Source organism: Lytechinus variegatus, chromosome 10 (genome assembly GCF_018143015.1).
Source record: "Lytechinus variegatus isolate NC3 chromosome 10, Lvar_3.0, whole genome shotgun sequence".
Lineage (NCBI taxonomy): Eukaryota > Metazoa > Echinodermata > Echinoidea > Temnopleuroida > Toxopneustidae > Lytechinus > Lytechinus variegatus.
The window spans coordinates 33508823-33525124 of NC_054749.1; the positions used below are offsets into that span (position 1 = coordinate 33508823).

At 36.7% G+C, this 16302-nt stretch overlaps 2 protein-coding genes across 2 annotated transcripts; both read right to left on the reverse strand.

The window, feature by feature from the left end:
* Positions 1–3221: 3221 nt before the first annotated feature.
* Positions 3222–6716, reverse strand: LOC121423006 (uncharacterized protein CG42266-like). Its single transcript, XM_041618276.1, has 3 exons — positions 6503–6716; positions 4573–5405; positions 3222–3885 (listed from the first exon to the last, which is right to left on the reverse strand). The coding sequence occupies exons 2-3, from the start codon at positions 5256–5258 to the stop codon at positions 3750–3752; spliced, it is 822 nt and encodes a 273-aa protein (XP_041474210.1). The 5' UTR covers positions 5259–5405; positions 6503–6716; the 3' UTR covers positions 3222–3749.
* Positions 6717–8121: 1405 nt separating this feature from the next.
* Positions 8122–16067, reverse strand: LOC121422588. The gene is made up of 3 exons (XM_041617739.1): positions 15525–16067; positions 10385–11262; positions 8122–9967 (listed from the first exon to the last, which is right to left on the reverse strand). The coding sequence occupies exons 2-3, from the start codon at positions 11257–11259 to the stop codon at positions 9433–9435; spliced, it is 1410 nt and encodes a 469-aa protein (XP_041473673.1). The 5' UTR covers positions 11260–11262; positions 15525–16067; the 3' UTR covers positions 8122–9432.
* Positions 16068–16302: the final 235 nt, after the last annotated feature.

Sequence of the window (16302 nt, forward strand, 5' to 3'; positions counted from 1 at the left end):
TATTGGCGGTAGTACAGGGATAAGGGACAAAAGCCCGTTTTCTTCAAGCGAAATCAAATACTTTTTTAATCGTCCTGCAATACTGTTAAAACAATTGATTTGTATTCATACGCTTACATTATGATTACCGACTTGCAAAGAGAGTTCGAGAGAGTTCGATCGAGAGAGAGAGAGAAAAAAAATCCTCTCGCTGCAATCTGCAAAATGAAGAATATTGCCAAAAAATTAGGCGAATAACTCGTCACTTTTGTATGGAAAGTGATATTGTTTTGAGTATTACTCATAACCAGGTAGCCTAGCTAACTGGCTGTGTCTCTAGAGGGAATGTTTGTGATTCTTTGAGTTCATACTCCACGTTATATTTTGCCATTGTGTTCTTGAGAACTATGGAGCACTGAAACAAATCTTTCTCTATATAAATTGTATTTCGATACTATCGAGATTACATTATGAACTATGCAATGTATACATTTGTTTGTATGATTCGTCTACACATTCACTATTTATCGGCTCATTTCTAAAAATTCTAACCAAAGTTCATTATTGTAAACATTAATATCAATGGCATTGTGTAGATAAACAGATTAGACCGTATAAATTTGAATATGAGAGTTAAAAGGAAAGAGGCCATTTTGGATTCAGAATTTCGAAATACATGAAATAGAAGTATTGAGGTTTTCGTTAATGAGAGGGCGTACTGCTTCCTTCTCGAAAAGACATGTTGAGTTTTTGACACCTCAATGCTTTCGCCAAATGAATTTCCAAAGACCATATTATCAGAGCAGGCTTTTTTTAGAGCATTTATTACAAACTTTTTTATTTGAAATTTTTTTTGTGTGTATTCTTTGATCACGTTTTTATCACTGGCTAGCCTGATTAGGCAATCAAACTTTATTTGTATTCTTGATTGTGGCGACATGCAGTGAAAAATCTCAACACTTATAGTTGCTTCATGTACTTACGGCAGGTCTGACATAAAGGAGAGTATTGAAGAAAATCACCTTTCTATTTTCTTTCCTCCTTGTCAGATTTTTATTTTATAAGAAAGTGCTTCCGGAATAGTGTTGACCCCTGACCCCCGTTTTTTATTTATTTTCGGAAATCTTTTACCCTTCAGGGGCGGATCCAGCTTTTGCTAATAGGGGGGGGGGACGAAAAATATTTTCATCAACATTTGTCTCGATTGGCCGCTATAATCTTTTTAAGTTTTAACTATATGTTAGTTTTTATTGTTATAAACAAGAAAAGGTATCTCATGTGGTCTTAATATATAATGCAAGCGCGAAGCGCGAGCCAAATTCTTTGATATTTTATGTCATTAGAACTGAAGATTCTGAGCAGTTTTAATAATCATGAACAAAAATAAGTATCTAACAATGCAAGCGCGAATTTTTTTTATAGTAATGTGAAAGGGACTCAATTGGGACTGTTTTTAGTGATTAATGAAGAGGATACATGATCACCAATTAAATGAGAATGCGAAGCGCGAGCTCAAAAGTTTTGATATTCCGACCTAGAAACTGGACAGTCTGAGCGCATTTTTATTTAAATAAAGAACAGGCTGTGTGTCTCAAACAATTAAATGCGAGCGCGAAGCACGAGCTTAATATGTTGATATACTGACATGATATAGGAGCATTTTGACAAATTTTGGAAAGAATTTCCAAAGAGGATATGTATCTCACAAATCAAACAATGCGAGCGCGCAGCGCAAGCTGAAAATTTTGATATAACAATTTGTGTTAATCAAACAAAAGATTGAAAGCTTGATGTGCGAGCTAAAATATTGTGTGCAAATTGATTTCAGAACTGGATATATGAAGTGTCATTTAATCCTCTTGAATGGGATTCATTACACGGGCAATGCGAGCGCGAAGCGCGAGCGAAAATATTTATACAGAGTCTATTTTCAAATTCTTCCCCTCACCTTTTTCTTGTTTCCTTTCGGGGTCGGGCCGGCCGTTACGAGGCTGTAAATTACACATCATGGGTATAATACCCCTTTCTTACTTTTCTTTCTGTTTTTCGTAGTTTCTATCGAGATAAAGAGTACACTTTTTCTGCAGGTTGTCAAAAAATAGGGGGGGGGCCGGAACGCGAAATTATTTTTCCCACCATATTTCTGGACCAAAATACGAACTCATTTGCATACAGCCAATCAGAGACGATTGTTTTTTTCCTCTCGATTTTTCGTCTTCAGAATAAGAGTACGCATGCGCATATGCTGGGGCTGTGGACTTAGTGATGTGTACAGTGAACTAAAAAGTTTTGGGCACGGCAGGGTCGAGCTAAAAATAGTTTCCGCGCCTGCCCTTGACAAGGTTAGGTTTTCAATCTAAGCCAATGGTCAACAGTTCGATGAACCCATGCTCTCCATTCCGCCTTTTTAATGCACATATTCCCCTATAAAAGTCTCCAAACATGCTGTAAGCATGATGGCAAGTGATCGAGAAACATTGAATGCTAAAAGCCAGTTCCTGTGATCTTACAAGAATTGTTTCAGTTTTTCAGTTTAGTTTATTTTCCATTATTTATAAACAGACATTTACATGCTTGACATGATCGAGTATAACATAATTATCTTGAGTTGAAATAAATGGTTCTTGAGACAGAAATCATACGCAATAAGAATTCAAATCAGTGAAAAATGGAGGGGCATAAGTTGAAAGTAGAGCTTGTGAGTTATAGGCCCCAATGGAAGGAGATAAGATATGAGGCTATATAGTTATTAAAAATAACAAAGTAAAAGAAAAGCAGAAGTTTATACAGGAATAGTGAACCAATCGGTTTATCACATCTGTAGCACGCATTGGAAGGAAATTGTGTAGTGGAATGAAATGGAAAAGACTCTTGGCATCTGTTTTTTTTTTATTTTGCCTGGATGCGTACCTGCTAGTAGGTTTAAGTAACATGGAACTACTTACAGTAGGCCCATGTTAATGGTATGTTTGTTCTTCTCTTGTTTGAAATCCCGCAATACTGTCTATCTGATTATCAAACGAAAACGATCACACCCAAGAAAGAATCCAACTTGAACCACTGAATTACAATATACATGTATAATTTATTTATTGCTTTATACATAATGATGACCTCCGTAAACAATTATCATTGCCAGGAAAATATGCAAAACCTGGCTAATAATGATCACTCGTGGTAAATGTCGAAGTAATCATGGTAATAGGCCTACAGTCTTGAAGTAACATAAGTGCATAATCCAACAAGCAATTTATCTTACATATACTTTGATCTATACGAGAGGGGGTGAAATTATTAAATGGTAATCGGAAATGTCTTCTTGAACGTGTTAGATCTTCTCAACAGTCATGTCACTTCAAAATATAGTTTTGTCAATATATTGATTTGATATTTTTACTGGACATGGTTTGTATACTTGGATAAAGAGAGGGAGAGAGGTTTGTTGCTTTACGTTGGCATTTCATGACTTGGCCTTAAAGCTACTGCAAAGTCCGCTAGAAGAAATGCTGCTAAGAATGAAGTGCTAACAAGACGGTAACATCTACTTCCAATCAGTAGTCAGTCAGGTGATAGTTCACTTAAAATCTTTTCATAATGTTATAGCTGTGATTTTACAAGACACGGGAAATGCAATCATGTAATAATTCTCCTCTTATTAGCCGTTCAAATCCCGCATGTCTTTAGAGCTCGCAATGATGAGCTCCGTTGGTAAGACAACCCTAGTTAGGATCAAGTTTATCTTTTAGTTCAGGAACTGATAAATGCACATGCTATGCTTTTCCTTGTAGTCTGACTGCGTCATCATAGGAAGGTGGAGGTGCAGGATACGATGATGGGCCTGGTCCTGATGAAGGTCCAGGTCCTGTCCCTGGTGGTCCAACTGGGTAAGTATATCCTCCAGCGGTACTAATTACAGAGGGAGAAGGAAAAATAGATATTTATAAATGAACGATGACAACATACCTGAACAGTTGCTTTAGAGATAAAGATTTGATTTGCTTTTACCTGGTGGGTGTTTCATAAAGCTGTTCGTAAGTTAAGAGCGACTTTAAGAACGACTGGTGATCCTTTCTTGTGATAAATGGTATATTGAATTGGCGATGGTTTAGCGCGTAAGAAGGGTTTCCCAGTCATTCTTAAGGTCGCTCTTAACTTACGAACAGCTTTATGAAATGGTCCCCTGGACCATATTCATCACTAAGTAAGGATCTCGCAGGCTGTCACCAAAATCCTATGTTTTGATTGGCTGAGTACTGTACTATGGCAAATCTCAATGAGTGCAGTTTTAATTGACGATGAAACGATACCATCATGGTAAAATCGGTATCATGATGATTTGTGATCACATGTTTATCAGAACCCCAGGTTAGATGATCTTGATCTTCTAAATAACAGTCTGAACCCCTACATTATTTTTGTTACACCTATCAATTTACCTCGACCCCTAGACTATATTCCTTGTTAAATCAAAACAAGAAATCAGTAACACAAATATAAAGCCAACTTGATAAATAATCTGAAGTTCTAAATGGCTTTCTAAATGAAGTTCTAAATAATCTGAAATTCTAAATGGATGGAGGGATTTTAACTTACGGTCTATTGCTACCAGGATTTGTGTAGCCTCCAGGTTGGGTGGGACCAGGTCCTGGTTGTGTGTAACCTGCTGGTTGGGTGGGACAAGGTCCAGGTTGAGTGTAGCCTCCTGGTTGGGTGGGAACAGGTCCTGGTTGAGTGTAGCCTCCTGGTTGAGTATAGCCTCCTGGTTGTGCCCCAGGAGGAGGCGGATATTGTCCGGGTTGTCCTTGACTTCCACCAGCCATCCAGCCATTATCAACAGGCTGTGAGGATGGGGCACCACCCCACCCCAACACACCAGAATCTTGCAACCGCGCCATACTGCTACTCCTCTGTGAATTGATCCCACCGGTCAAACTTACCACACTATGTGTGCGCGATGTCCTGACCGTATGCTGCATGCTTTGGTGATAGGAATGGGTCATCGAGCTCTGGACTGTCGTCTGATTTCCTCCGCTCATGGTCACCGTTGTAACACGTCCGGATGGCCTGTACTTGAAGAGCAAGAAAAATCCTACAAAGAAGAGGATAACTGCGGTTGAGCAGATGCTTCCACCGTAGTACGACACTCCAGTCATGACCGAGAGAACGATACCGGCTACGAACACCGTGACAGCTGTACAGAGTAGAGCGTAGATGTTGTTTATTCGACGACGCCTAGAAAAACTGTCTTCACGGTGATGGTCATTTACAAAGATCGCCATGATGCTGTCACTAAACACTCCGTTGGAAATCCAAAGAATAATACCTTATGCTCTGAGTACTCCAAGGAATATCCCCTCGTCTGTAATCCTAAGAATGATATCCCCAAGATCTCTGTTCTTCAAGGAAGCATTTTACACCTGTCCTCTCTGTAAATGTGTCATGGAATAGGAGAAGGAGAAAATATACTCTTAATATTGTGTTAAAATGGTGCTTTAAAAATAAATGATGGTTATAGATTTATCCAACACAATGAGCCGACTATACAGAGATAAACATGTTCATCAATATTTCTGACGTAGTCTAGAAGAAAAGTTGTCATATCGTCATGGTCATTGAGTAACCTGCCTGCATTCACCTGCCATACTTTCCGTGGGGTGATGCTTTGGAAAATGCCAGCTCGTGTTCTGTTTTGCTCTTTATATGGAAATAACCTCTGGGATATGTTGACTATGAATTTTAATTTAATTATAATGTTTTATCACCAAAAATTAAATATTAAAAAAATAGATTACCGAAAACGTAATGTAAAGATATACTCGATATACATGTACATGTACTGCGCTTATTCGTTCAAAAATCATTTTAGGTCCACCAAGTTGATTTGAATAAATGGAGAAAAAAATAATAATTTAATCGAAATCGAGTATATACATGTATATACATTAAAATACCTTATAATATTCAAGTCTTATTAATTTTCATGAAACAGGATTTATATACCGCGCACAAAATGTTTGTATCAAAATTAGGGAAACTATTTTTTCACATACTATTTCTCTTGTGTATATTAATACCAAACATTTTTTATATAAACCATATAGCATGGGTTCATCTGGAAATATTTGGAATCATCATCAGATCATCCTTGTAAATTAAAGTGATTAAATCAAGAGATTTCTTTCTCTTTGAAACTACGAAACTCGAAACATGTGATATTCCAGTAATAACATACGTGACAAAAGTAAATGTGTGATGTCATCGGTCAGATGAATTGAGCACTTCCCATTTCCACACTTCCAAACATATTTTGCTGATAAAAAAAAACAATTTTTTATACACTAAATTTTGTCAATGTTAAATGAACAAAATTTAGATAGCAAACTGTTTAGTGGTATCATGGACCTACTCCCATGTAATGGTCTATATTGCAAAACACTGGTCTACTTTTGACATAGTATATACTGAAATTGAATACATTTTACTCTCTAAAAACAGGATAAGAAAGAATAAATGTATCACTTACCATTGCTTAGCTTGGTTCCTTGATAGAGGTGACACTCGTGACTACTGTACCTTCATGTCATTTTGTCGATGGTCATTGTCATACATTAATGATATATATAAAATTTTAGGAAAGACATCAAGAACATATGAACTGGTTGAACAACTTGAATTGCGTCATAGCCCTATGTATCACCCAATACCATGAATACCCTGTATGCCGAGTGATCGTGCATTTGTGCATGACAGAAGGGGGTCTATAGGAACCTATACAATGAAAATCCTTTAGCGTCCTAGACAACAAGTAATACATGCAGAGGTAAAATCGATATTGAGGTGTATAATGTATTTCGAGGTGTATAGTCTTCGTAACTATAGTGGTTCTGTTCACCTGTGTCTTCTGTCTTTATTCCACTCCTTCTCTCTTTGTCTGCCTGTGTCTTCTGGTTTTATTCCACCCTCTCTCTCTCTGTCTGCCTGTGTCTTCTGACTTTATTCCACACCCTCTCTGTCTGCCTGTGTCTTCTGACTTTATTCCACTCCTTCTCTCTTTGTCTGCCTGTGTCTTCTGACTTTATTCCACCCCCTCTCTCTGATTGTCTTTTGACTTTATTCCACCCTCTCTCTCTCTTTGTCTGCATGTGTCTTCTGACTTTATTCCACACCCTCTCCCTGTGTCTGCCTTTGTCTTCTGGCTTATCCAACCATCACTCTCTCTGTCTGCCCGTGTCTTCTGACTTTATCCCCCCCCCCTCTCCGTCTGCCTGTGTCTTCTGACTTTATTCCACCCTCCCTCCCTCTCTCTGTCTGCCTGTGTCTTCTGACTTTCGATCCACTCCCACTCTATTTGTCTGCCTGTGTCTTTTGACCTCCCTCCCCCCTCTCTCTGTGACACATATCTCTCCATCTCCCTCTCTATACTTCCACTTGCACACATACACATACACAGACACCCGCACGCACGTGATTCCCACACGCTTACACAAACACAGTACACGCACGCCCGCACCAAAACAAAATCACCCACAGACAAATTCACACCCTCACGATTACTTTCCTTTGTCTCAAGCTTCTTAACTGCCCTTATCACCCTCCTTATTCCAACTTAAAATATAATTATTTTTTTCCCGTTAGTGGATATACAAATTTTGGTCATTTCAATTCTTATCCACGCACATACGAAGAAAAGAAAACACCGTTTTTACTTCCTTTTATTCTTCCCCAACTGTGATATACTTCACTTCCAGAAGTCAAAGCGCATTATTTTGTATTCAGAAATAAAACAATGCATTTAAACAAAAATGGGGAAAACGCTTGTTTCAATTAAAGATTCAAAGAATAACGAATAAAAAATGAATAGACACAGTTAAAATTATTTAAACATAACATGATATCATGTTGCTTTATATGCGTAAGGGAATAACAAGAAGGGGGTGAATAATGACGTGCTTTTATTTTTCCTATACTAGTTTTACTTCTACATCTCGACTATCATTATGATGATTGAGGATTGATATTTAGCAGAGCCATGTGCTTCATATACAAAGAAAGAAAAACTAAGAAAAAAAACGTCTATGCACAATTATGAAAATACTCAATTACAAAGGGGAGATAAAAAACAAGCACCACTTATTACACTTATTACACTTATTACACTTATATTGCATAAAGCGCACATAAGGATTGTACAGTATATACCATTTCCTATTTGGTACCAATTTAATGTCCACGTGGAACTAGATGTGATCTTCCCAAAGAACGTAATATTGGTCCATTATTTCTTTGTTATATTAAAAAATATCTGGCAATTAACACATTTCAAGTAATGAATATAATAAGAAATTACTATGATACAGTTCTTTCGCAGACCAGTGTAGAACCAACCAACATAACCAATATAAAACACCAAACATGAACATAGCACGAAATAAAAGTTGTTTTAAAATATTTAAAAAAGTGGCAAGTCAACTTTGGATATTAAATAACTTAAAGAACACCAAATCAGTTTGATAAAAACAGCAAAAAAACAAAGATAAAAACGATTCAAATGCCTCTTGATCAACATCAAGAGAGTAAGGATACAATTTTTTTTCTTTGGACATTAACTAGTGCGAACAGTCTTCCTAATTTCCAGTAGAAACGTTATACAGAATACAATATCAAATATCAAGCCAACCTAACAATATTATTGATTATGGTTTTCACTATTCTTCCGAGTTAAATAATAATAATGATGATAATAATAATAACAGTAATAATAATCATAATATTAATAAGAGTAATAATAATAATGATAGTAATAATGAAAACAATAACATTTATTCGGCAGTATATTGTTGCTTAGTAAAAAAAAACATTGCCTTTTTCTTATTTTGTCGTTGAATAGAAATCAAGCATTTTGAATTTAAAAAATCATTATACATCAGTCGACTTCTCTATTCAGGTTCATTTGCCGTATATGCAAAAAGGAAAATGGGGAAAACATTTTAGCCCATTGAGTCATAGTTAGATCTATTGCATAGTCGATTTACCTGGATTTCTGCTCTGACCATATTAATGGTTATCATTCAAATTTGAAACAAACAAAGCAAGCCAAATGCAAAGAGCATTTTTAAGTGGTAATCTTCTTATATCAAAACACTAGCCACATTACATGTAAATCAATGGTACCCTTTTCAAATTAGAACTTCAAACGCTTATAAAATATATTCTGAAATAGTTGTTATGCTCCTGAATTGTTTAAGATAGCAGATAATGCTTACGTCGTGAAAATAAGGAACAGAGAGGACGTTTTATCTGGTAAAAATTCATGCTCAGTACACTTCCTTAAGACTGAGCACGCTTAGATTGATTCTCGTCTGAATCTTCCATCCTCTTTCCCTGCCATCCGGTTTCAGAGGTGTTTTCGGAAACAATTTTCTCATGTTCTTGTCTATCTGTATGAGTAACCATTCAAACATCCGATTCCATTATCCTAGTTGGCGATGCAGAGCGAGAGTAGGTACGGTAGTTTCTTAAAACCTGATCGTAAGAAGGTGGGATAGGGGTGGGCGTGGTAGCACGAGGTTCCCCTTCAACGATAATAGGCACCCTATGTACCCCCTGGCCAGATCCGTCTACCTCTAATCTGTGCACCCCGTGGTCCCCTTCAACCATGATGGGTACAGTGTGTACTCCATGGTCCCCTATCCCTGCATGTGACCTATTTGCTCCATAGTCTCCTTGAACGTTGATAGGTACCCGATGTACCCCCTGGTCTCCTTCCTCCATGGGTAAACCGTGTACGCCAGGATCACCTTCAATCATAATGGGTACGCTATGTACCCCCTGGTCCCCCACCTCTAGGGGCATGTGTCCTGTAGGGTCTCCTTCTAGGTTGATTGGTACTCTATGGACTCTGTGGTGTGTCTGTGCCTTTGGGTTAACAGGTGTCGACGTATCTATGGGTCCTCTCATTAGATGCTCCGTCTCGCCACCCCTTGATTTTCTTTACAATAGTAAGGAAGGAAGAAAAAAAATGTATCAATTAAAGAGATTAGCACTGCTTACATGGTGTTTGAAATTGTCATTGCTGACTTAAGTAAAAGGATTTTATGTGGGAACAAAGACAATAACACTTAAACTGAAACAACTCAAGCAAGACAAATCAAGAATTCATTTAAATGGGAAAAATCAAAGACAATGAAAACATTGTTCAGATGAGTTAGTCAAGATCATATGAGAAAAAAATGAAGGTCGATCATCCATGTGCGCTTCTCTTCACTTTCATTTTTAGAATTACATTTTCTTTAAACGAAATTATGATAAATCTCTAAAAAAAAAAGCTCATGGTTATACGAAGGATCCTATTGAAACTTGTTGACATAAGCGTGATTACATTTTGGAATAAACGAAATTCTCTTACTTAATAATCAGTTCACGCAAAGCATCTTCTAGTTTGGCAAAGTCCCCGCTGAGGGTATCCTCCCGACGGGACTCTTGGGGTGGTATGCCCTGGCCATGACCGTTATCACCGAAGTGGTCTTCGTCTGCCGTCTGCATATCCATTGTGAATTCAGAGAGATCGTTGACCATCATCGGACGATAACCCCCTGGTGTAATCCATTGTGGTGTTGACAGAGGTCGTGTCGATGAATTCGGCATGGAAGAAGGAGTGTTTTCAGTAGCAGTTACATAAGTCCTGGTTGTTGCATCCGATGGTTGATCACCCATATGACTTTGATGGTTGGAAGAAGTTCCTTGATGCGTATATTGCATACTAGACTTAACAGGAGATCTTTTAATCTCAGGTGATTGTTCGGACACGTCGCTCATCTGGTACTTTCCATCGGATTTGAACTGCGCCTTGTATTGCTTGTACCTGGTTGAAGTCCTAAAGCAACACTTGAACAACATATAAAACAGTCCAACCACAAGTATTACTACCCCTAAGACAAGCATTCCAATGCCTAAACTCCAGACAACATGGGATATATTCTTCAAGATGATCACGATCACGACCCCTGCTGCTGTCAAGAATAAACCAAAGAATATGAAGACGACAGCGGTGATGATCTTACATTGCATTCCTTGAGGGACCAATGTGAGGTTGACATCCGGTCGAACGCTCCATCTTTTCTTCATCTTCTCTTGTCGACGTCGTTGATCACGATTCTTCTTGCGAAGAACGACGGAGTTGTCTTGGTTTTCGCCATGATGACGAATTTCGTCACGCCGAGAGTGATCATGTTCACTGCTATTCTTCCACCGCCATTGATCCGTTTTTACGTTATCAGCCATGATCTACACAGGGGAGGTGACAAATAAGGAATACATAAAGTGATTAAGCATTTATCTAGTGTATATTCTGTATGATCATTATCATACTGAATTATCGTCACTTTTATTGGGAATACACCTTATCATAATTTCTAATAATCTCTGAAAGGGAATCCAGACCAAAACTGCATTGCAGCGTGCATTTTTTTATTACGATCAAGTTTATCATTGATAGCTGTACTATCGATTTAGTTGCATATTTCGTTTCGGGTGGCAATCATTCGAAGCATATCAAAAAAGAATGTAAGTTTATCATAATGGCTTTCATCATAATTTAAAGTGGAGTAAGTATTCGTCATTACACACCTGTATATTATTTTGAATTATTTGGGTGTCATGTCAACTACATGTTTAAACAAATCTTTAGCACCAAAATATTGTTTAAAAAAATCCATTAGATACAGGCAACTTATTTAGACATACTTCATTTATTTAGCACCAAAATATTGTAAAAAAATCCATTAGATAAAGGCAACTTATTTAGACATCCTACTTCATTTATTTGTAATTGTATTTCATCGCTGTAATCTTTTATCACGAACTCTGTCAAATGTCATAATAAAGGGATTATCAATTATTTGATTACGAGAAATCTTGGATAGAGACTTCGGTTGAAATAACAATTACCATAGCAACATGTCATACTGTTAACGGCTTTTCACCCAGGAGAACAGCAGTTAATATTTTAATTTGGCTTTTTAACTCTGTCCCGTGAGATTATTGTATACATTATGCTGGTTTTTTTTAAGAAATGAAATACTTAAATTACGGATTTCTTATCTCTCTTTGGTTGTCAATGAATAAATACACTTTCAAAATGGATTAAAATAATTAAAAAGGATTGGTAATGGTAGAAATGACTAACTTGTAGGTGAATACATTTTTTGTTACCCAACTATCAGACAACAATGAAATCATTAATCCATCGCCATTGGCGATAACGTTTGAAGGTGCACTTTAAAAACAAATCAGTCAAAAATGACCAGTTACTGAGGTCATCTGGGTGCAATTGTTATTTTAGTCATATTTGACTATTATAGTCGTATTTACAGAGTTATTTCTAACTAGAATATATGTCAGAAATGTGACTAGCATATCAGTTGCACCCAGCTGACTACTTGTCTAGTCAATTTGACTGATTTGTTTGTGTGTATGGGGGGGGGGGGGGTAGAGTTTCATATTCTAGAGAATCCAGACTCATTCTTCTCACTACATTTCGTAAGTATCACCACAAAGGTGGCTAAAAAAACAAAGCTATTGTTAGAAGGCGACGAGTGAAATGTCAACCCAAAGAAATATATTGGCTGACTTCTCACGCATGTGTGAAAAAGTCCCAGAAGTTTCCCTTTATTGTGTCAAACAGAAACTATTATTTATGTGCGAAAGTCTGTTCCTCGTCTAGCCCCATGCCAATGTCACAAATATTTGTGTTGTTGTTTTTATTGTTATTGATGTCGGTATGGGTTGGGCAAATACTGTAGACCTATACATGAAGATGGGTCGTTCCGTTTTCTCGAGTTTTTGGTTTGGGCAGAATGAACATATGAAGTCATGTGATGTTATTATTTATACAGATTTTGCAGGCCAACATTTATTTTTGTTGGTGAAGAACGCATGTTCTCATTACCCCATATGTCTGGACCTACTTCGGTCAAATCGAACCATCGAAAATACAATGTCTGATTGGAATTTTTAATGACTAATTGTTTCACCTAAATAATTTGGGCATTATACACCTATACACACAACTGTGCATTGTCCTTTCATTATTATTATATTTAATTCGATATATGCATTTAAAAAACTATTTAATCATAAATATCATGAATTTGCCCGTGTTTTTTTTATTTATTCGTATGACGTATTTGTCCATATTTTGTTTTATGTGGTAAGCGGTTGGAGCCTAAACAATCCCGTAGCTCTCTTCTAATATCTAGGCCATGATGCATTTACTAAATATGATTAGACATAACTTTTTTTTCTTTTTTGACGAAATACTATTTTGTTTATATTTTTTTGTACTTCTTGTTTTGAACAAAATATTGGCAAATGCCAGTGACGTTCTAATAAATCCAATCAATCAAATTCAAATTCAAATAGTTAAATAAATTTAATCCAAAAACAAATAGGAACTTTCTCAACTTGACAATAAAAATTAGAAAAGTCAGTTACATCAGAACTGCATGGAACTCTAAGACAAGCGGTCATGCAGGTGAGTTGTTTTAAATTCCAAAATTGAAGGTGATATACATCTTGGAATTTGATGTTTTGGATCAAAACTCATTGGGAAAATTTTTTTTACACAGAGTCATGCCAGTAGTTTCAAACTGTGACCTTCATAAAAAACACACTATGCTTACTGCACTTGTAAACACACCAGGGAAAGAACAAAAGCATACCGATACAGTGGTACAATTATTATAAAACTTATTTGGTTAGGGAAGATTTATTCAGCATATGTAGTCATCCAAATCGACAGGGCTTGGCATGATTTGTGTGTAATTAAAGATGGAACGATTTCTAACAGCATGCACAGTAGTGAATGTGCTTAAAGGACAAGTCCACCCCAACAAAAACTTGATTTGAATAAAAAGAGAAAAATTCAACAAGCATAACACTGAAAATTTCATCAAAATCGGATGTAAAATAAGAAAGTTATGGCATTTTAAAGTTTCGCTTATTTTCAACAAAATAGTTATATGAACGAGCCAGTTACATCCAAGTGAGAGAGTTGATGACATCACTCAATCACTATTTCTTTTGTATTTTATTATATGAAATATAAAATATTTTTATTTTCTCGTCATTGTCATGTGAAATGAAGTTTCATTCCTCCCTGAACACGTGGAATTCCATTATTTTAACATTTTGTGCTTCAGGCATGAGGTCCTAATCATCAAATTCGTAAAAATTGAAATATTGTATAATTCAAACAATAAAAAACAAAAGAAATAGTGAGTGAGTGACATCATCGACTCTCTCATTTGGATGTAACTGGCTCGTTCATATAACTATTTTGTTGAAAATAAGCGAAACTTTGAAATGTCATAACTTTCTTATTTTACATCCGATTTTAATGAATTTTTCAGCATTGCGCTTGTCTGATTTTTCTCTATTGATTCAAATCAACATTTTCTGAGGTGGACTTGACCTTTAAGTGTATCTGTGATAATAGAGAGATCAAGAGAAATGTTGATAAACAGCATTATTAAAGGGGTACTCCAGGCTGAAAGTAACATGATTTGAACAGATAAGGAAAACTCAGAAAACAAAACATTGAAAATTTGATCAAAATCGGACATGGAATAAAGTTATGACATTTTAAAGATTTGCATTATTTCGGCCAAACAGTTCTGTGCATTTCTTCATTAAAATTTCAATGAACAAACTGATAATGTCATATCCCCACTTGTTCTTTTGCATTCAAAATTTTACCCAAAGAACTCTACAAGTTGGGTCTACAACTGATTAATGCATTAGATATCCTTACCGCAACCTATTTTTTATCAAAGGATGACATATCGTTATGTATGAAAGAATGAAATGATTATGATTTATTGTATAAGAAAAGGGAAGGTGGGGATGTTAGTGACATCATCACCCCACCTAATGAATATTCATGACGACGTGCATAATAACCGTTTTCACAAAATATTGCTAAATTTATAAATTCAATAACTTCATTATTTGTTATCAGATTTTGATGAAATTTTCAGCACTTTGTTCCGTGAATTTTACTCTATTTATTGAGATATAAATAATTCAGTCCGGAGTACTACTTTATGCTCTATTCGAGTTTCATATCCGAAATGATACACATTTAACTCTTTTTTCTAATGATTTAGAAGCCCCATCCCCTTACCCTTTCTCCTGGGGATTTCTAAGATGAAGCAATAGGCCCATGCATGTCAAAATACATTAGTCTGTAATGTAAGAATGTTTTGATTCATTGGTGATAGTAGGTTTTCACTTATTTCGAACTTTTCGTTTGTTCGTCGTTCTCGCTTATTTTATGAATAATCTTCAAGGCAAATATTTATTTCCACTGTTCTGCAGACGGGGGTAATCTTAAAGTAAACTGCCAAAACCTTATTCCTCTCATATACACTATACCATCTCCAGAGCCCTAACAATTACCAATTCCCATTAAATCATCAGCGCGTATGTGACATTATGCATATCCCTACACCGAATTATATTCGCATAATCTATTGTTTCATACTTACGGTAATTATCCTTTACGATCTGCAGAATTCTGGTCTAAGATTGGGTTGTCTCGCCATCCGGAAGCACTATGTGATGGGCGTAGCGCCATGGAACTTCATAAACTCCGGTATATCCACATCGTCAGAAATATATGTACTACGTAGACCCAAACTGCTTGTAGTATTTGAGTTTAGACGGCATGTATATATTACTCAAATATAGTCAGCAATGACACCAGAGACCGCAAATATACCAAGAGAATGATATTCTTCGTCATATTTAGTTGTGCACGTTTTATGGAGATATCGGTGAATAGATCAGGCTACACACCATCGAGCTAGTGTTCCGTACACCCACCATCGAGCTGTCGTTCTTTTTCTTCACTGTTTGGTGGTTCTCTTCTTTTCAATTATTCTCGTTCTCACTCTCCTTCGCTTTCAGAATAGAACTCAGTGTTGCACGAAGGTTTCAATTGACAAACCAAGGAAAAAGGCGCGGAGCTAGACCACAACAAAGGATTTGCGGAGTCGCATTCCGTCACACAATCCCCAAACTTCAGGGTTGGTGTACCCATTCATCTCTGGGCTCTGTTCATACCGTGACATTATTCGACGGGCCCTTCGATTACAATCGATCGGTTCCACGGCGGACCGGGGCCCTCTCACGTCCCTGGGTGGACAGATCATGTTTGAGGGAGGGACGCATCCCCATTAGACGTCAAAATTGCCCACTGGCTTCCCTCTTTATGAGTAGCTATATAGAGAAGACATTGTTTTTTAAGGGGATTGGGAATCCTTT